Raw genomic sequence first — 21685 nt, forward strand, 5'->3', positions numbered from 1 at the left:
CTTTTAATATGCGGGTTGTCAACGTAGGTGGAATGCAAATTTTGTTTCTAGACTTGAATTTAAAATCTTTAATAAGTAGAATTCCGTTGGATAATTTAAATCTGGAATTCCATTGTTTGGGGCAATTACATTCCGCACTGCATGAAGACAAATGTTTCATGATTTGGTTGTATTCATGATGATTCAGTTGATGTTCTCTTAGATCTTCCATTGAAATGGTGGCTATTTCATCCTGTAAGACCTTAAATTCGTTGATGGACAAGATATGTTGTTCTTCTCCAGGAAACAGACGTGATAAAGTATCTACGGGTCCATTATCTACTCCTTTAATGTGTTGTACTTCAAAGTCATAAGACTGAAGCTCCAACGACCAACGAAGTAGTCTGTTATTATACCCCTGTATACTGTTAAGGTATCGTAATGAATTATGGTCGGTAAGTACTATGAAATGGCATCCACTGAGATATGGAGCAAATTTTTGTACTGCAAAACGTACGGCCAATAATTCGATTTCTGTAGTGGTGTATCCTTTCTCAGCTTTCTTTAAAGTACGGCTAGCACAATGAATAACGGCCGGTTCCTTGATGGTTGGATTAGGTTGCCAGAGTACCGCAGAGATTCCAAGTTGAGAACCGTCACACTGGACATAGAAAGGAACATCATATCGAGGATGATTCAAATGGATGTTTCGCTTTACGCTCTCCTTCAACTTATTAAAACTATGTTCTTGAACCGGACCCCATTGCCATGGTACTCCCTTCTTTATAATCATAAATAAAGGTTGGGCTATCTCAGCAAATCGTGGGATGGCTTTGCGAAACCAATTGAAGAGTCCTAATACTTGCCGTGTCTGTTTCACATTCATCGGTGCAGGCAAATCTTCTATGGCTTGTACTTTAGATTGACTGAACTGCAAACCAGATGCATCAATTTGGTAGCCAAGGAATTCTATGGAATTTTGTAGAAATTTGGATTTCTGTATGTTAATAGTAAGACCCGAACTTTCCAATCTATCTAAAACTATATCCAAGTATTTTAAGTATTCATGCGGATTTTTTTCCCATTATCAAAATGTCGTCAGCGTAGGTAATCACGTTGCTGCGTAAGTCTTGACCTAAGACTTTATTTAAGCAGGAAGCTAACGCCGCACTACCATTGATAAGCCCGAAAACTACACGGTTGTACTCATACAAATGACCTTCAAAACTGAATGCTGTGTAAGGTTTCGAATCTTCATGTAATTCGACCTGATTATAAGCCAGTACTAAATCTAAATTTCCGAATACTGCATTCCCCTGTAAAGAGGCTAATATTTCTTCCACTGGAGGATACCTCACTTGTTCCAAGTCAATATGACAATTCGTACGTCTCAAATCCAAAACTACACGTAGAGAACCATTTTTCTTAGGAACTACATGTAACGGATTAAGGTGAATGCTTCGTGAAGGCCTAATGATCCCATCTCTTAACATGTCTGCAATTTGCTGACGTACATTTTCCCTGTATCGGTAGGGAATTATATATGGCTTAGTCACAATAGGTTTGTCCGTCTTAACTTTAAAAGAATAAACAAAATCCTTACAACATCCAGGACGTTGTGAAAAGACATTTTTATGTTTGTATAAGATATCCTTAAAATGAGTTTTTACTGTATCATCCATAAAATCGAGGCTACTTTCAAGTAATTTAACACACTCAGAAAACAATACATCATCTTTTGAGTCCATCAAATTTTGCGTGACTTGTGTTAATGAATCATTTAATTGATCACTTTCTGAACTTACAGAAACATTATTCAATACATTAGGAACATTATTATATTGACAAGCAATATCATCAGATTTAGGAAGAAGCTTCTGAACGATTTCTTGAGGTATGCCGGGTATAGTTAATGTTTGATTTCCGAAATCGAGCATGACACGTAATTGAGACAATAAATCTAAACCAATGATTAGTTTTTCATTCAGTTCTTTTATCACTAGAATAGGAATAGATATTTCAAAATTTTGAATAGCTATTGTAACACGAGTAATTCCAGCTACTCTTTTTTTATGTTTACCGGTAAAATCCACTATAATGAGATTCTCTGCCTTTTGTAACTTAGAATTCGAGTAATCACTAGTAATTGCTTTCCATGACGAATATGATAGTAAAGATGCATTTGCGCCTGTATCCAATAAAGCTTCTGTACTTAACCCATTTATTTTGACAGGTATTCTAGCAGTACTATATGATTTTAAAAATACAAAGTTTTCTTCAACACCAAAACCATCATTGACATTATCATCTTTAAACCAACAACGATTTACTACAGGCATAAATTGATACTGACATCTATTGACTGCTATTTCCGAATCATTATTTACAAATACATCATGTAAAGGGTTGTTTTCATTATTGACATTACCACATAAATTTGAAGAGAAATGTTCATAAGAATCAATACATAAATTTGAAGATGAATATTCATAAGAATCTATAGCTGATATGGGTTTAACCCCTACCACATCAGCTCCAGTCAGTTTAAATTCATATTCGTATATGGTTCCAATAAAGTACATTGTACCGCACAATCATGATTATGTCCCGCATTATTATTCTGTACAGGAATTGTGTCATTATTTTGATTTTGATACGAAGTGCCATCTCTTGAACTACGGTTACGTCTATCAATGTAGTTTACAGTATTTCTAGAATTTCGCCATGTATTTCGTCTGTTTTTGAATCTACTTTGATTAAATGGTCTGACATAATTATTGTCACGATTAGTTAGGTTAAGTGGATTCCCATCATATCTTTGCCTATTCTGATTGTTCTGATTGTTTAAATTTACTCGATTTAGGTTATGTTCCGTATCGTCTACATTACGGATATTTAGATTCCGGACTGGTACTGATCTAAAGTTATCTGAATTGTTTTTAATTTTGCCTACTCCCGCTTGATGATTCTGTGCCTGGTATTGAGTTTCATAACATTGAACAAGCATTAATAGATGATTAAAACTCATGCATTGCGTAGAAAACAGGATTTGTTGTAATTTAAACGGTAGTAGATTTCGAATAGATGCAATCACTCTAGATTCCGATTGCAGTGGATTTACGACTTTTAATTCATTATAAGTGTTTACAACAAAATCAACAACAGATTTGTGCAAGCGAGGATTAAAAGGTTGGTTTCTAATCGTAGCATCTCTGTTTGCAAGTAAAAAGTCGTTTTCGTAATTTGCGATCAACGCTGCTTTGAATTCCTCATATGTACTGACATGTTCCCGTACTGCTTTAAACCATAAAGAACACGGTGGGAGTAATAAATGAGGGATTAGTTTCATATATTGAGATTTATCTATACACATTATACTGCATTCGTCCTGAAATTTTTCTAGGAAAGAAGTAGCATTTTCATTACATCTACCACTAAACTTACTCATAGCACGTATTTCGCTCATTTTTACACTTAACTTTACATTTCTTTCACCATTTCGTGTTCGTGTTGAGTGAAAATTTCTACCTACTGCGTTATGCGTGGTTCTACCATCTCTTTTCCGCCCATCTATATTCCTTGGTTGAATTCTTTCAAAAATAATGTTCTCATCGGATGGATTACTTGAAGAAGAGATAACGCAAGGTTCACGTCGATCTGCTGCGGGTGAATGCGAGGGCATCTCTTGTGAATGAGGGAACTCCAAACGATCATTAACCATGTTGTTGTTGTTGTATGCGTTGTCTTTAATCTGTAACGTCCTAATTTCCTCCTGTAAGGTAGATATCAATTGTGTATTTGCACGTATTTGGTTAGAATTATCTGTCACCTGAATCTTTTGCTGACGAACAGAAGATTCTATTACTACAAAATCCTTTTTTACACTATTGACCTCTTGGATTACATGATCGTAGTTATCCTTGCAATCTTCAGATAATCTTTTTAGCTTCTCATCGAATTGTAACGTGATGTCCCTCACAGCTTGGATAACCGATTGTTTCGTCTCTTCTGACTTTTGATCTATTTGTTCTAATCCTCTACTCAATTCTTCTGACTTTTGATCTATGTGCTCCAATCGTCTACTTAATTCTTCATATTGTCTACTAGATTCTTCGGATTTCTGCTGTACCGTTTGTTTTAATTCGTTAGACATCTGAGTTAAATTTTGTTCCAGTCGTTGTTCCTGTCGCTGTAATGTTAGTAGAATTCTGTCTTCTAATGTCAACATTCCGGGTGCAATAGGAGCTATATTCTGCCCGTTGTTAGCATCATCAACAGTTTCATTCTCTACTGTCTCACCAATCATGATTTTTCTTGTAATTACTCTACCACTTCTAAGAATAGTTGAGTTCGTATTCATGAACCTTCTTACTGAGGTAAATTCACCCTTACTTTAGACTTCGGGATATGAATTTACAAGATTCCCGGGTGAGGTAAACCAAAAATTTTACAACGACTCACCAAAGGTAGTCGTTAACCCTGGTTCAGTTAATAGAGGTATATCTCTAGTGGCAGATAATCGTTTACACCTCAAAATATCTTCTGAAGTTATATTCACTAGTATGCTCACCTTTTCTACTGAAATTACAAGTCCATGATGAATATTAAATAATTTATTCTTTGATTCCTTTTTAATGTATATTCACACAAACTGTCTTGCAATCAAACATGTTAAGTGAGTATCTATAAACAACGACATAGCAACCAACTACACAATAATGTATATTTCTTATATATATATTAGAACATTCTTCTTTTGTTATTTAATTAACATTATAATAGGTATAGTGCTTGTGTAAAAGCACTTTCTGCCCGAGATATATGTAATTATGAGCCGATACAAAGTATCTCGTTATACAACAGCGCAAACCTAACAAAAAACCTAATGTTGTCAGATCTGGAGATTTAAAAAAATACTAAAACAACAATTGAACTAGTATCGATCATGTTAGTTTTAGTAAAACTGTTGTTCATTGTGAATAGAATACTAAACAAACAAAACTAGCTCAAAAAGTACTGTGTCGCCCAATTTAAAATTCTGGTAGCCAGGGGACTTAGAAAAATCGTCCAATCTGGCAACACTGCTTGCACGTAGGCATCTACAGGGTGACAACTAATGAACTATATGAAATAAAACGGAAATTACTGACAAACTACGTAGTACATAAACTGTATTGCACATGTAAACGGCACTACAGTCATTCGGATTTAGGTTATGACATGGTCGATATGTCTGCCATCTCTGGCGATGATGTGGCGTAGACGAACAGGGAAATTCTGCATGACCCGCCAAAGTGTCGAACATCGATGCTGTGGATGATTTCCTGAATCGCAGTTTTCAGCTCGGCAATGGTTTTGGGGTTACTGTTGTACACCTTGTCCTTAACATAACCCCACAAAAATGAGTCACATGGATTCAGATCCAGGGAATATGGCGCCCAAGCGAGTTCCCTTCCAGTGGCCTCTGAGTGTCCAGAGCTAGAATGCGGTCCCCAAAATACTCCTCCAGGACGTCAAACACTCCCATGGTCCGTCCGCCACTGGATCTCCGTCTTGCATGAACCACATGTTGTCGAAATCAGGGTCCCCTTGAATAATGGGTATGAAATCACTTTCCAAAACCGTCATGTATCGTACAGTACTCACCGTGCCGTCAAGGAATATCGCACCGATTACTCCATGGCTGGACATTGCACACCACACCGTCACCCGTTCAGGGTGGAGAGACTTCTCCATTGCGAAATGCGTAATCTCAGTCTCCCAAATGCGCCAATTTTCCTTACTGACGAACCCATCCAAATGAAAGTGCGCTTCGTCGCTAAACCAAACCATATTCACATCAAATTCCTGGTCGTCAATCCTCTGGACAATAGTGTTGTCGAAAAGCAACCGCTGTTCCATGGCCACGGAGCTTAATGTCTGATGGGTTTGAATTTTGTATGGGAAGAGATGCAGGTCTTCAACAACAATTTGTCGCAGGGTCTCTCGGTTAATTCCCACCTGCTGTGCAGCTCTTCTGATCGATGTCCGTGGGCTGGTTTGAAACACAGCGCGTGTTTTCGCGGTGTTTTCAGGCGTTTTGTCGACCGAATTTGCCAACACTGTCATCACAAACACTATCTGTTCTCTCAAACTTGGGAATCAAATTCTTGATTGTTAGCACACTTGGACCGGTTGTCTTTAACCCTTAGACTACCATTTTTTTCTTCTATGTAAGGATTGTTTTATACTGTATATACATTTATGATATACGTGTTAGATAGGCACATTATAAGTTACTCACGGCTGGATATTTTCATAAGGTAAACAGAGGGGTGGGTTATACATGTCCCACTGGTTTTACAAGACGGATATATTTGTCCCAATGGTATTCTAGCTAACGAAAGGAAACACAGCGACAAAGAGTCAGCACAATGTTTTATTTGTAAATCACTTACAATTCAAGCATAATGAAGACTTGCCATCCATTTATGAGTGGTAAGGTGTAAAACATTGTTTACAGAGTGGTACTTTACAAACGTCACAGGAAGTTTTGGTTCTCTTCTCAAACCTTGTGTTGTGTGCATCCGGCATATCGTCTCTAAAAGAACCGTGGTAGATTGCGGACTGAAAATATTTTTCCAGTACCATTGGGATATATATAATCCACCAAGGATGACCAATGGCACACGGTGTAACCCTCTAAGGAAATATATATATATATATATATATATATATATATATATATATATATATATATATATATATAAAGTTTTACATACTTAATGAGAACTGAAATCTTCGAATATATGCTCTCCGCAGAGAAATAAGAGTCGTTTCACATGAAATAACACAATAAAAACCTTCAATAACTAAACTACGTCACAACAACAATATACAACGACTTCTGATAAGCAACTGACGAAAAACAAAGGTTTCCTCCTTTGTTTTGCGAAGTTCTTGACTTCTGCTGATAATTTTGAAAGCTAAAGACTCTCCTAGTCATACCTGAACTATTGGGAAAGCAATGTGTGTTTCAGATTTGAAATAAGGTTAACGGTATTTGATTTTTTTTTTTTTTCACGGGACACATGTGTTCCGTAAGTAGTTAAAGGATTAACTTGTACTCGGTCGCAAACTTCTTTTGCGCCGCAATCGAACTGTTATTGCTTGCATAATAGGCTTTTACAAGTGCTATACGCTCCTGAACGTTATACCGTGACATTTTCACTTGCAAATGCTCGACATCAACACGTTGCGTACACATGCACATACGAATTCCCATCATGCCCTGTGCTCTGCCACGCAGTTTGGACGTCATGACGCGAACCGTTCAGAAATTATGACGGTTTTATTTTATATAATTCATTAATTGTCACCCTGTATTTCTGACCCTCCAAACTGGAAGATCTGTTTTAAATGTTATTTCTGTTTGTCCAAGTAGATTTCTCTTCACAATTTCTGTAAGAAGTGCTTTAAATCTTGAAAATTAAAAATGGAACTTTTTAATACTATTTTAAACAAGAAAACGACATAACATAACAACATGAGCCATATTATGAATAAACATTTTTTTTTTTTTTTTTTTTTGTCAAAAGTTGTTTGTAAATTGATTCATCATGTACTACAAGCAGTAATAAATTATTTTCTTTTAAAAGTTCAAAATGGTGTCATTTCGTCTGTGGTTAAATTTCCTTTGTTTCAATTTTATAATTTTGCGCAAATGGTACCTGATCTGACATGAGTTTATGGACATTTACAGCCTTCTTTCATTGGTGACTGAAGAAGTAAGGACAAGATCTCTTAAACTTGTCACTTTGTTAAATGATGCAGCATAAAAAGATGTTAGTCATAGAATTATGTTTAAGAAAAATAAGGCAGATACTTTGTTTACTATACTAAACTACTAATACTGATAATAGTGAAAATACCTCCTCCTGTATGGTTCTGTACAACTTGTGACTTTTCTGCTTGACTGACAGCCGCAGTAACATTTGCTTCCTCACTTGATGCAGGAACGGATGCCTGAGGCGGAGACACGTTTTCCAAGCCAGGAATGGATGACAACTAATAAGACATAAAAACATCAGTTAAACTGTAACTTTTAGTATCAAAGAAAGAGTTTAAAGGTCTTATCTTTTACAAAGTGCTGAATGATACAAATGAAACTTCTTGAAACATTGAGAGACTGACTGCAAAGATCATATAACTACCTATTAAAATCTCAACTCACATCAGAAAGTGATCACACGTTGATTAAAGATTTGAATATTTTCTTTGTCAGGAAAAATACCGAGTTGCCTTATATTTCTAAGCCTTCACGTTTGCAATGTTCCATCTTCTATTTTCGAAAAAAGAAAGAGGAACTAAAAAAAGCTAGAGTGAAAAAATGCACAAAAGTTTCGATATACTGTATATTAAAACTTGATTGACCATTTGGCCACTTGTTGAGGTGACTTTGGATTTTAACTGCTTTCTTCAAATACATTACCCTGCCTATTATGTAACAAAAGTTACCAGAACTTTAACTTTACGATAATAATAATTACTCGGTTAGAACAGGTTTTTAGTCAATCTTAAGATAGAATGACCTTTCTGACTTTCTTTACCGGTAGACACCCTGCACTGACTTTTAATACACACTTAGTTCAAAATATACACGATGAAGCTTCAGCAACACACTACATATAAAATACTGCGAAAATGTAAGTATATATATATATATATATATATATATATATATATATATATATATATATATATATATATATATATATAAAGTTCCGGTTCGTTATTTATGCTATAAACATAAAGCCGGGATACCACTCATTCTAGCTTTGGAACTTCTTGTATAAATTAAAAGAGAAATTCTGACCAAAATGGAAAGAGGCAGAATAGATAAGAAATTTCCATTTTTTTATAATGCTTCTTGTCTCCTTTTCCAGCCCCTCCACGCCTTCCCAGTTTATTTCATGTTCTGTCTCCCTTACATGTTTATATATAGCGTTACTATCTTTTTTCAATCTAACGTCGTACCTGTGCTGTTCTGATTGGTTCATGGGATGACCTCCTCTCATTTTAAGACGTATATAAGCTGTAATCTTAGAAATTGTATTTCATAATGTGTCTGATGAAGGCAAAGTTAATTTGCCGAAACTGTAACGCTATTATCTATTAGTTAATATATGCTTTGGTCAGAATTTGTCTTTTAATTTATAAAGCCGGGATATATGGTGTGCAAGCCATCTTTTTTGTAGGCGAAATAGTGTGGTAGAGAATTGTGTAAACTGTGAGGATTAATCTTGCATAAATGTCTGTGTGTTCAGCTTGAGATTCAAGCACAGGTCTTGGTTTGGAGCTCTTATTAATACTACGTCTGTCCTTCATAACCTCGGACAAGGGTAAGGATGTAAAACACAGAAGCTGAACTACAAACATGACGATCGCAACTAAAGAAGGTGAAAGTATTCACTGAAATTGTATTAAATCCAGTAAAGCATGACGCCTATTTGAGTAAGTCCGTTTTCCTTAACGCTTAGACAGACAAGCTCTTTAGCACCCACGGACTGTCAAGCGGGGTACAAACTGAACCCAAACGTACTATTGTTGTGATATGTGTTTGGTCGTGAGAATTTATAAAGTCTATCATTTTTCATCACCTTGGTAGTCAATTTCTTCTTCTAAATTCTCAACATAATCCTTATCAGATGAAGAATCATATACAAGAAGTTCAGATTCTCTTTATTGTTCGATCATGGCTGCACAGTTCATTCTGGTGCTTTAGCTAGCTGTTACGCAATGATACTGCCAAGTTCAATGTTTAGTAATGTAATATTACATCATTCGTCTTAGAATTTATTATGTTACGAAGCTGTAGTGTCAGCCTAAATGTGAACGAATGTGCACTACAATAATTTAAATTATTTCCACGGAGAGCCGAGTGGGATACATATTGGACATTAATTAAAAAAATGGATTTTTTTTTTCTTTTAACGAAAAATAACGCTATCTATAAAAAAATTATTTCATTGCTATATTGTTCATTTATTTCAAGTGAGTTGTAAGAAAAATGGAAAACAAACAGTCATTACTTACAGAGCTTTCATAGAAAAATATAAGTAGGGTACCTCGCTTGGCCACCCTAGGGTTAATCAATTCTGTTGAAAAACGTAAGCGTGAAATATAATAAACAGTATTTTGGAAAAAAACAATCTGAAAATAAGAACTCAACTGGTTGTTATTTTATTGAATATAACAATTCATTGTTGTGTATTGGGGGGCGCGGTGGCTCAGTGGTAGAGCGTTCACCTCTGGTGCTTGGGGTCCCGGGTTCGATCCCAGCCCCCGCCAAGTGAACTTTGTGGTGGACAAACACCGTGTTCGTGGGTTTTCTCGGGGTTCTCCCGTTTCCTCCCACTTTCTTCATTCCACCATTTCACTCATCTCTCATAATCACCGTCTCCTTTAGCCTAACCGGCATAACCGTGGGACGTAAAACTCAAAGATTTCATTTTCATTGTTGTGTATTTATCGGGAGCGTTAAACCCCTTTTCAATGTTGACGCTATCTAGAAATATACGCCGACGCTTTAATACAATAACCAGACCACTTCAGCTCCCACCGTAAATCGAATTAAAGTCTCTCTCACCAACGGACATTTGTCAATTCTTATAATTTGAATTACTTACAGACGTGTTCAAATTATTAGCCTCACTCTCGAAAAATGCAACGTTGATGTAGGAATCCCAATTTCAGAGTTCTAGAACATTTAATTTAATATAGTTTATATTTAATTTAAGTTAAACCACCAATATAGGATCCTTCATTTGTTTACTGTACAGTTGAAGTGATGATATCACTGTTGAACAGCAGATGGCATTAGTGCGGAGGAAAATAGTGAAAGTGGTGTTTCAGTTGTAGATAGCTATTCTGGTTCCTATCAACAAGTTACAGTCTGAAGTGTTGTGGTTGCTGTTGTAAGAGGTTATAACATTCAAAGCGTTCAACAGTTCGAATGAGCCAGTTTAAAATGATCATGACGTGTTTCGTGAATCAATCTTTTATTCTGTGAAGTTCTGTAATCGCAGCATAATGGGAAAAGCAAAAGGACCTTTCTCCGCGTAAAGTGGAAGTTAACAAAATACTTCTGGTGGAAGGAAGATATACACGGCGACACATTGCTGGTAGACTTGGGATAGAACATAAATCTGGCAGTACAATCTCTATTGGAATGAACAAGAGCCAAAATAGGGTTGAGAAGTGTGGACGAAAATCAAAGCTATAGCTGAGAGGTATCAGAAAACTAAAAAGATTGGCTCTGGGAAACAGAAGTGAAACTTCTAAGAGACTTAAGCATAAAAATGGCTAAGTATGGCGCAGACATTTGGCCTGAAAATGTTCGAAGGATTCTTTGTGGCGAGGGAATAAAAGCACGCGGTCAAGAAAGAAAACAGAAATTAGAGTCTACTCCAATCATGGCAAAGAAACGCCTCGAATGCGCACGAGGCCTAGAATATTGGACTGCTCATGATTGGAGAATAGTGTGTTTCAGTGATGAATCATGTGTCTTCGTGTCTGATGAATGTTCACAAATATATGCGACGTTGACCTGGGAGGAATTCAAGTTGGAATGCCTTTAATAAACCGTGAGGCATCCTACTTTAGTCATGGTCTGGGGTGTGATCTCTGTCTTCGGGTCTGGAAGACCATATATAGTAGAGGGGACAATGAAGCACGACCAATATCTACAAATTCTTGAAGAAGAACTGCTTTCTCAGACTGCAGTCTGGTTGGATGATGTACAATTCATCTTTATGCATGATGAAGCCCCATGCCACCGTGCCAAAGCTGTGACAAAATTCTTTCCGGACAACGAAATTAGTGTTCTTCCATGGCGGACCCTAGTCCTGATATGAACCGATTGAAAACCTTTGGAGCTTCATGAAGGATGAAGGAATAAAGAAGAAGCACATTACAACCAAACATCAATTGATCGAGGAGAGTGCTAAACTCGTACATAGGATGCCACAAAGGATAGAAGAGTTAATAAAGAATAAGGGATTTCATACGAAATATTAATCTTTGTGTTTGAGAGAATTTTCTTGTAAGTATTCCATTTCGCTTTATGTTTCCAATTTGAATATACATACTGTATAGTAATTGTATTTGAGTGACATGTACGCATTTGTTTTTATTGATATTGAAAAGCATATGCCACACGCACTAGATATTAGGACAAAGTTACAATGTAGTAATTTGGACTAAGTTCGAACGTATTTTCTCACGTAATATTGTAAGAACAGTAAAATATTCGTAAACTGAATGTTGAGTCTAATAATTTGAACGTCTGTATAATTAACAACTTAAATTTATTTAATTCAGTAATTTTAAACGTGCTTACCTTAGTTTCCAGAATACTGAGCGAAGCTTCCAATCTTTGGAGTTGTTCTTCGAATTTTTCAAGCTTCATTTCACACGATCTTGAAAATTTGTTCAAAAATGAGACGGTGTTTGTTAGAAAATGATTTACAAAAGCGAGAGTACGCTTCTGATGAATAGCGCCAACCTATAAGATAAAGAAATAAATTAGCAATTCAAGCATTAAAAAACATACGCAGTAAAATAATATATATATCTTATACAGAGCAAGTCAAAATGATAGATCCGATTTCAGAAATTTATTCTGTGAAATATAATAAACATATCTTATTGTGAAATCTAATAAACATTATGTTATTGTGAAATATATTGTGAAATCTAATAAACATTATGTTATTGTGAAATATATTATGAAATCTAATAAACATTATGTTATTGTGAAATATATTGTGAAATCTAATAACCATTATGTTATTGTGAAATCAAATAACCATTATGTTATTGTGAAATATATTATGAAATCTAATAACCATTATGTTATTGTGAAATATATTATGAAATCTAATAAACATTATGTTATTGTGAAATATATTATGAAATCTAATAAACATTATGTTATTGTGAAATATATTATGAAATCTAATAAACATTATGTTATTGTGAAATCTAATAAACATTATGTTATTGTGAAATATATTATGAAATCTAATAAACATTATGTTATTGTGAAATATATTATGAAATCTAATAAACATTATGTTATTGTGAAATATATTATGAAATCTAATAAACATTATGTTAATGTGAAATATATTATGAAATCTAATAAACATTATGTTATTCTGAAATATATTATGAAATCTAATAAACATTATGTTATTGTGAAATATATTATGAAATCTAATAAACATTATGTTATTGTGAAATATATTGGTGCCTTCCATTTCAATTCAGGCAGAGCATGTACAATCCGCGGCAAAAAACCTGCAACATGAGAATGTAAGTTTATTGTGATACTACGCCTAACAGCACAGGGAATCAACATAACTTCTAAGTGGCACGAATCACGCCAGGATAAACCTCGGCGTCCTCCCCTGAACACTTATTTTGGAGCAAAAGACTTCGTCATTTCACAATAAAGTTACATGATTATGTTGCAGGTTTTTTGCCGCTGATTGTACCATCACTATCTCAGATATTGTTGAAACTTTTTTTTTTTATAGCAACTAGACATGTTTTTAAGAGACCCATATTTTTGTTTTTGTTTTGTCGAAAAAAAATTTTCCCGTCAAGTAATGGGCCATCAAAGACGGGGAGTACAATTTATGAATTGTAGAAGACATGGAAAATGGTCAACTTCGGAGCCTCACCATTCGGCTATGGAGACAGGTAGAGTTATAATTCTTGTTGTGGTATGTACATAGGGATATAAATAAACTATATTTTATTATAGTTTGGTTTGCGCATGCGTATCTTTTTGTACATAAATTAACAAATAAACGTCAATTTATCTGAAAAGTCGAAGTTTGCGAATTTTTTTCGAGCACTTCCAGTTCGAATTTTAAAATTCTGTTTTCACGGTTGGTAAAACCTGGTTACCCGCTTTCCGAAAAAAATATTTTTATCGCTTCTGTGTGCAACCGTTTTGTCGCAAAAAATTCGAGAAATTGTAAAATTTTCAAAAATCGACATTTTCTCGAAAACACTATATTTTAAAATTCTGAAATTTTGTTAGATGGTTCAACTTTACATGAATAATAAACACCAAATATCATTCTCGACCAATGCTTCATGAATTAACTGCAGCCTTTTAAAATTAGCGAAGTTTCGTTAACTTTGATGTCACAGTTGGCAACACTGGGAACAATAAAAGTGCAATGATTTGATTATGTTTGTGGTTCACATTCATTAAATGAAGAATAAAAGGTTTTCTTGACTGTTTTTTTCATTATTTTGATCAAGAAGGCTCTCTGAAACTGTAAAATGGGCCTCCCCCTACTCCTCCGTTTACTTAAACCGAAATAATCTGAGGTGGAAATTACGATCACGAAACACACAAATTTTAAGTTTACTTGAAATGGCCATCCAATAAATTCTGATGATCTACAAAAAGCCTGAACTATTACCTCAGTGATGATTTGGAATGCTCCAGACCAAGTCTCAGTTAAGTGCGATGTCATTGCAGTGATCGAAAAAGGACAAAAAGTTAAAAAAATCGAAATGTTTTCTTACGCGTTCCAAAGAAATTTACTGACTTTTTAAACAGAACAATCCCAACGTAAGAATGGGTCACTCGGAATTTTACAGTATTCGACTAAAGTGGGTCTGTCCGCAACCTGCGAGGGAAGTGTGTATGTGTGTGTGTGTGTGTGTGTATTGTGCAAATTTTAAGTTAGCTGCTACTGCGTTGCTACAAATCAAAGGTGAGGCCTGTATTGAAGCTGTCATGAGTGACCTATTTCCTTTAGTAGTATGATCCGTAGAAAATGACAACTGTCTTCTTCAAGAATGTGGTGAATGTCCTGGAGTGGAAGGAATAAGTGTGGAGTCTTTAATTATTGATCTGATGAAAATGAAAGTGTTACGTATGCCATATGGGAAAACAATAATCTCGTTAAAAAACTGTGCCACTTTCTGTTTTCGTATCATACATTGCTTGTTTAACTGTAAGAATTGTAATTCATGACTACAAAATCCAAAGAGAATTAATTGCTACCGAAAAGCACCGTATAAAATTTCAAGATACAAATTCTATTTTACTTCATGTGGACTTCGTTGAAAACTGGATTGTTATTCTGCAAAGTGAAATTCAGATTTATCACCGGAATATGAAACAACTGACAGTTTTGTTGTAATAAACGACGATAAACACACGATTCGGTTCATGTACTCATAGCCATAGACAAGATTCTAAAAATACTCGAAGAAAAGCGAAAATATATTTTACAGAAAAAGGTTTGAATACGAGAAAATAAGTGTCTACAATTTCCCAAACCGTGTCAGTGATTTCTGATGGTGCTGCATCCCAGTTTAAAAATCGCTTTCTGATGTTAGAGATGCAGACAGGACCAATAAAGCGGTGGTTTTGCAGTGAAACCGGCCATGCAAGGGTCTCTGCGACGGTATTGAGGGGTGGGGTGGGGTGGGGGGTGTAAAGAATGTGGTAACGCGGCATAACCTTAGGCAAATACAGATACACAGTATTAAAACCGCAGAAGAAAAAAAAGTGAAATGAAATCTTTGTTTAACGTCCCACGCGTATGCCGGTTAGGCTAAAGGAGACGGTGATTGTGAGAAATGAATGAAATGGTGGAATGCAGAAAGTGGGAGGAAACGGGATAGCCCCGAGAAAACCCACGAGCACGGTGTTTGTCCACCACAAAGCCCACACAGCGCGATCTGGGATCGAATCAGGGACCCCAAGCAGCGGAGGTGAACGCTATACCACTGTTTATTCTTCCACATGGACCTTCAGCATTTGTGACTATCGACAATGTGCTACGCAGGGACGGATCCAGGACGGACTTCTGGAGGGGGGGGGGTAATACTGCTACTTAAAGCTACGAGCTCCAAACTCTGAGATCGGTTTTATTTATATATAAAATAAAAAAGTTTTTTCCCCCTAGATCCACTCCTGGAAGAGTTGTGAGTGAGCCAACACCTATTGGAGCACCTGCACGGTTACATGCTATTAGCGAAGACGACACCAATCAAGCAAATGATTGGTCCATGTAAAAAATAAAGAAAAAAGAAAAAAATCAGTGAAATTTTGTTTCCGAAGATCATTTTAAATAAGTGAACTTGAAATGTGTGCGTTTCGTAATCGTAATTTCCACCTCAGATTATTTCGGTTTAAGTAAACGGAGGAGTAGAGGGAGGCCCATTTTACTATTTCAGAGAGCCTTCTTGATCAAAATAATAATAAAAAAAACAGTCAAGAAAACCTTTTATTCTTCATTTAATGAATGTGAACCACAAACATCATCAAATCATTGCACTTTTATTGTTCCCAGTGTTGCTAACTGTGACATCAAAGTTAACGAAACTTCGCTAACTTTAAAAGACTGCAGTTAAGTCATGAAGCATTGGTCGAGAATGATATTTGGTGTTTTTATTATTCATGTAAAGTTGAACCATCTGACAACATTTCAGAATTTTAAAATATGGTGTTTTCGAGAAAATGGCGATTTTTGAAAATTTTACAATTTCTCGAATTTTTTGCGACAAAACGGTTGCATACAGAAGCGATACAAATTTTTTTTCGGAAAGCGGGTAATCAGGTCTTACCAACTGTGAAAACAGAATTTTAAAATTCGAATCGGAAGTGCTCGAAAAAAATTCACGAACTTCGACTTTTCAGATAAATTGACGTTCATTTGTTAATTTATGTACAAAAAGATACGCATGCGCAAACCAAACTATAATAAAATATAGTTTATTTATATCCCTATGTACATACCACAACAAGAATTATAACTCTACCTGTCTCCATAGCCGAATGGTGAGGCTCCGAAGTTGACCATTTTCCATGTCTTCTACAATTCATGAATTGTACTCCCCGTCTTTGATGGCCCATTATTTAAAGGGAAAATTTTTTTCGAAAAAAAAAAAAAGAAAAAAAATCTTGAAAACATGTCTAGTTGCTATAAAAAAAGTTTCAACAATATCTGAGATGGTGATGGTACAATTTTATATTTTTTTGCCTGAGTTGAAATGGAAGGCACCTATTGTGAAATCTAATAAACATTATGTTATTGTGAAATACGAGGGCTATCCAGAAAGTAGATTACGTTTTCGTCTGTGTCCGCTAGGGGCGGGGCTAGCGCGGCCATCTTGGGGTCAGAGCGTTGCGCAGCTCAGTCGGCATCTAGCCGTGCTAGTGAGAGGTTCGTGCTGTGCTCCGTTAAGATACTGTGACTGTTTGAAATGTCTGCGTTAATTGAAAATCCCGCGAGCTGCGAGGTGCGTGCAGTAATAAGGTTTCTGACAGCAAAAAACTGTAAACCGATAGAAATCTATCGGCAGCTGTGTGAAGTGTATGGGGACAACATTATCACTGAAGGTGGAGTGCGACAGTGGGTCATAAGATTTAAAAATGGCCGAACCAATGTTCACGACGAAGATCGAAGTGGGAGACCCAGCAAAGTGACTGCCGAACTTGTCGAAAAAGTCGATGTTAAAGTCCGTGAAAATCGAAAGTTCACAATAACGGAACTTTCTTTGAGTTTTCCACAAATTTCGCGAAGTTTGTTGCACGAAATCATCAGCGAAAAGCTTGGTTACCACAAGTTTTGTGCAAGATGGATTTCAAAAATCTTGACAGAGGACCACAAAAATCAGCGAATGGCTGCAGCGTTGCACTTTTTGGACGCCTACAATAAGGATGGTGACTCTTTACTCGATCGCATCGTTACTGGTGACGAAACATGGGTGAAACACGTGAACTGTGAAACGAAATTGCAATCAATGCAGTGGGGGCACACAGGTTCTCCCCAAAAACCCAAGAAATGCATGCAAACAATGTCGGCAAGGAAGATGATGGCGACTGTTTTTTGGGACAGAAAAGGTGTGATTTTGGTGGACTTCCTGGAAAGAGGCACTACAATAAACGCTCAAAGGTATTGCCAAACTCTGCAAAACCTTAGAAGAGCAATTCAAAACAAGCGCAGAGGAATGTTGAGCTCTAAGATCTTGTTGATTCACGACAACGCCCGGCCCCACACGGCAAATGTCACGCGTGAAGTTCTTGAATCTTTTCAGTGGGAGTTGTTTCCTCATCCGCCGTACAGTCCCGACCTGGCACCGAGCGACTTCCACCTATTCCCAGCAATGAAGAAGTGGCTGGCTATGCAGCGTTTTGATGACGACGAACAGCTGCAAGAAGAGGTAACGAAGTGGTTGAAGTCGCAGGCGGCCGAATTTTTCGACGAAGGAATTTCCAAGCTCGTACATCGCTACGATAAATGCCTTAATTTGAATGGTGACTATGTCGAAAAGTAGTATTTGTGTGTGGCTTTCATCTGTATATAATAAAATTTGTTTCCTATACTTTGTTGATTTTTTATTCCAAAACGTAATCTACTTTCTGGATAGCCCTCGTATATTGTGGTAAGAAAAGTAAACTGTCAAAGTTTTCTTCAAAACATATCACAAGCGTTCCATGTGAGTACCTTACGTAACACGACACACATAAAGCCGATAGTGTATTTTCTGACTAACTTTTTGTTGCATGTTGCGGTCAAATATCAGCAATTCATTTCATGCTCGCTGCTGACTCCTTAGGATTGAAAGTGAAAACTAAACTTTGAATGTTAACATTTCGAAGCGCATGTCTCACAACAAGGTTTTAAAGAAATCTATTTCCCTGACCTTTGTAAGGAAATTCCCTACCTTTAATAACAGGTGCCGGATGACGTTGACATACATATAAGTAAGGAATAAATAACGGTAAATATTTATATATTAGAACATTTACTCGATAAACGATAATCAATTGCTCCAGTTACCTCCCATAAAAATCTGAGCAACGTTCCATATAATGGTTGGCTCAACTGAAATTAGTGTACAATTAATATTGGAAAAAATATATTTTATGAAATTTCCCTGATTTCCAGTCTTTTTCCCTGATCTTCCCTAACCTACACCATTTTCTCTGACCAGTAGGACCCCTGCACAATAACATGCTTATTAGATATAAAAGTCCCTCTTCTCTTCCCCCTCAAAACGAGAGTTTTTCGAAAACGCTGGACACTTGTCCGTTTATTTTTAATGAAGAGTTTCTATAACTCAGTTGCTTGTTCGTAACTAAAGGGATCTGTCAGATGCTTATTATTATTATTTTGCATAATTTATAATCCCAGCTCCCCCCTCATTTTAATCAAATTGAAATAATAAAACCCAGTTTCAGGTGAGCGATAACTATACCTTAAAAAAAAAATAAGTTTAATCGTTTTCCCTTGATTTCATGACCCCAGATCATTTCTATATAATAGATACATAAATTATGGTCGTTTCTCTTAAAGACGCACCTTGAATTTTACTACCGAGATAAAAACCGTTATAACTTTCATTCACAATTAATTTGTGGGCTGGAACTGGTACGAACTTGCTCTTCTATGTATCTCGATACTTTCTAACAAATATAAACTAATAATGTTGAATTATTAACATATATGCAGTACTGAAGTTTCAGGTCAACAAGTTAATTGTGAGTAAAAGTTATAATGGTTTTAACTTCGAAAGTAGAATGCAACATACGTTGTTAAGATTTTGATTTTGAGTTTAACGTCCCTTTCAGCAGCGAGGCTGTATGAGAATACGTCGTTAAGAGTGACGATTGTAATTTATGTTATCTACTAGCAGAATACCCGTTCTTCGCACGGGGAGAATACATTTCATTTTGGGCATAAAGGGATGAATTTGGATTTAAACGGCATTGGAAGTGTCACTATTCATCTCACTGATTCAGAAAACTATGTACTCGGCATTAACACGGGTTATTTTCGATTATTTTTGAAACCTTCTTCCCCTAAGTTGCACCGTTAAGGTGAAATGATAAAACATTCTCCGGCCCGAACCTCATCTATGTTGGAAAGTTGATCGAAAAATCGATCGGCTGGTGCGAAGTCACAAACAGTTGGAAAAAGCAGAAAGGCTATTACTCACTGCAAAAAATATGTAGCAGAATTTTCTTCTACATGCAACAGGCAGCGCTTTCGGAAGATGCAACTTTCTTCTTCAGCCTGTGGTAGACTTCAAAAAGGAGAAAATAACATGAAGGAAGGTTAAAAGGTTAGGATATGTAAACAACTAATCTTCTGTCAAACATTAAAACACACGGGAATAGAAATCCACTCATTTGTTATGTCTTTTTATCCTTTTTGAGGTCTACCACAGGCTGAAGAAGGAAGTTGCATCTTCCGAAAGCGTTACCTGTTGCATGTAGAAGAAAATTCTGCTACATATTTTTTGCAGTGAGTAACAGCCTTTCTGCTTTTTCCAATTGAAATTATTTTCTTGGATATCGTAATCGCCTACCTCGAAGGCTATTATTATCTGAATTTGATTAAAATGGGGGATGGTATTCCTATCTCCCGCAACTCATTTCATGGCTCCAGAACTGAGTACCTTGTTTTTGCCTAAATTGTGATAAAGGTCGAAAACAGCGAACCCTGCGGGACTTCTAAACCCCTTCGCTCGTTGTCAGTCGCTCAGCTATATTTTGTGAAGTAACACTGGAGACCTTATATGTACAAGATTGGAGGAGAAACTGAATATCAGCCAAAATGGGTATCCAAAGAGCAGGGAGGAAACGAGCGGTCATATGTATTTCACTGCTTAAAGAAACCAGGGGCAACTGCAGGAATCATCGACTCATTCGCAGCTTGTACACAGGACAAAGAGTCAAGCTGGGTTTGAATCAAGGAGAAACCGACAGTGTGGTAAGAGACTGGAAGAGGACTCAGACAAGGATGTAGTATGTTACCCCATAGTGACCAAATAGAGTATCAATTATTTCTTCCGTTTATGATACGAGTGTTTGTGATCATGCAGGTAAACACTGAAGTTTCAACAGGGATACAAAAGCATCAGATGCACAGTGAGTTCCTTTTCTATTTATTCTTATATAGCCTATGGCGTATAAAGTGAAAATTAACTTTTTTTATTATTATTATTAAATTGGGTGCATGGCGTCTCAGTGGTAGAACGCTCACTTCTGATGGGAGAATTCCTTGGATCGATGCCATGCAATGTGAGATTGTGATAAAGAACATTATATTCGAGGGTTTTCTCGAGATCCTCCCGTTTCCCGTCATATTCTCATTCCACCAATTCTTTAATTATCAATCACCTTTAAGGTTAGTGTAAAGGGACAAGTTTTGCCGATAGATGTCACTACAGTCTTCGTGCATCTCCCATGTATATTTTACGTTTCACGAAAATTTACAATTTCTCTTACAAATTTCGCCCTAGATACTTCAAAATTTTAGAGAAGGAACTTCAAAACCCATTATCAAAAATAGGACATGATCCAAGCAAAAATAAGGCAAAAAATAAATCCTATGACCTCGTTGGCAGGGACGAGTGTGTAAATGGATTTTCTGATAAAATTACACTCTTAAAAAAAAAAAAAAAAAATCTGGATCAATCACAAGTGTGCTTCAAAGTATCTTTTAGACGAGTATAAAAGCTGGCAGTTTTGAATAGACATTATTCATACAATCATCGTCGCTCAATCTTCGTTATTCAGTGATTAACCTTCTTTGGACGTCAAGACGCTAAGCTCAGTGGCGTGTTCCAGCCAGCAAGCATGGGAGGACTAAATAGACTGTGAGTATGCTTGGTGCAT

General features: G+C 36.3%; 1 protein-coding gene across 1 annotated transcript in view; it reads right to left on the minus strand.

Annotated features, from left to right (window-relative positions):
• CCDC53 (Coiled-coil domain containing 53) overlaps window positions 1-21685 on the minus strand; it is a 42652-nt gene that overhangs the window by 16955 nt on the left and 4012 nt on the right. Inside the window, exons 2-3 of the mRNA XM_081758169.1 lie at window positions 12359-12523; window positions 7890-8025 (exon numbers count right to left, since the gene is read on the minus strand). Coding sequence (XP_081614295.1) covers window positions 7890-8025; window positions 12359-12523 — 301 coding nt within the window. The remainder of the gene's footprint in view (window positions 1-7889; window positions 8026-12358; window positions 12524-21685) is intronic.

The sequence above is a fragment of the Thermobia domestica genome, chromosome 5, assembly GCF_964235325.1.
Source record: "Thermobia domestica chromosome 5, izTheDome1.hap1.1, whole genome shotgun sequence".
NCBI lineage: Eukaryota > Metazoa > Arthropoda > Insecta > Zygentoma > Lepismatidae > Thermobia > Thermobia domestica.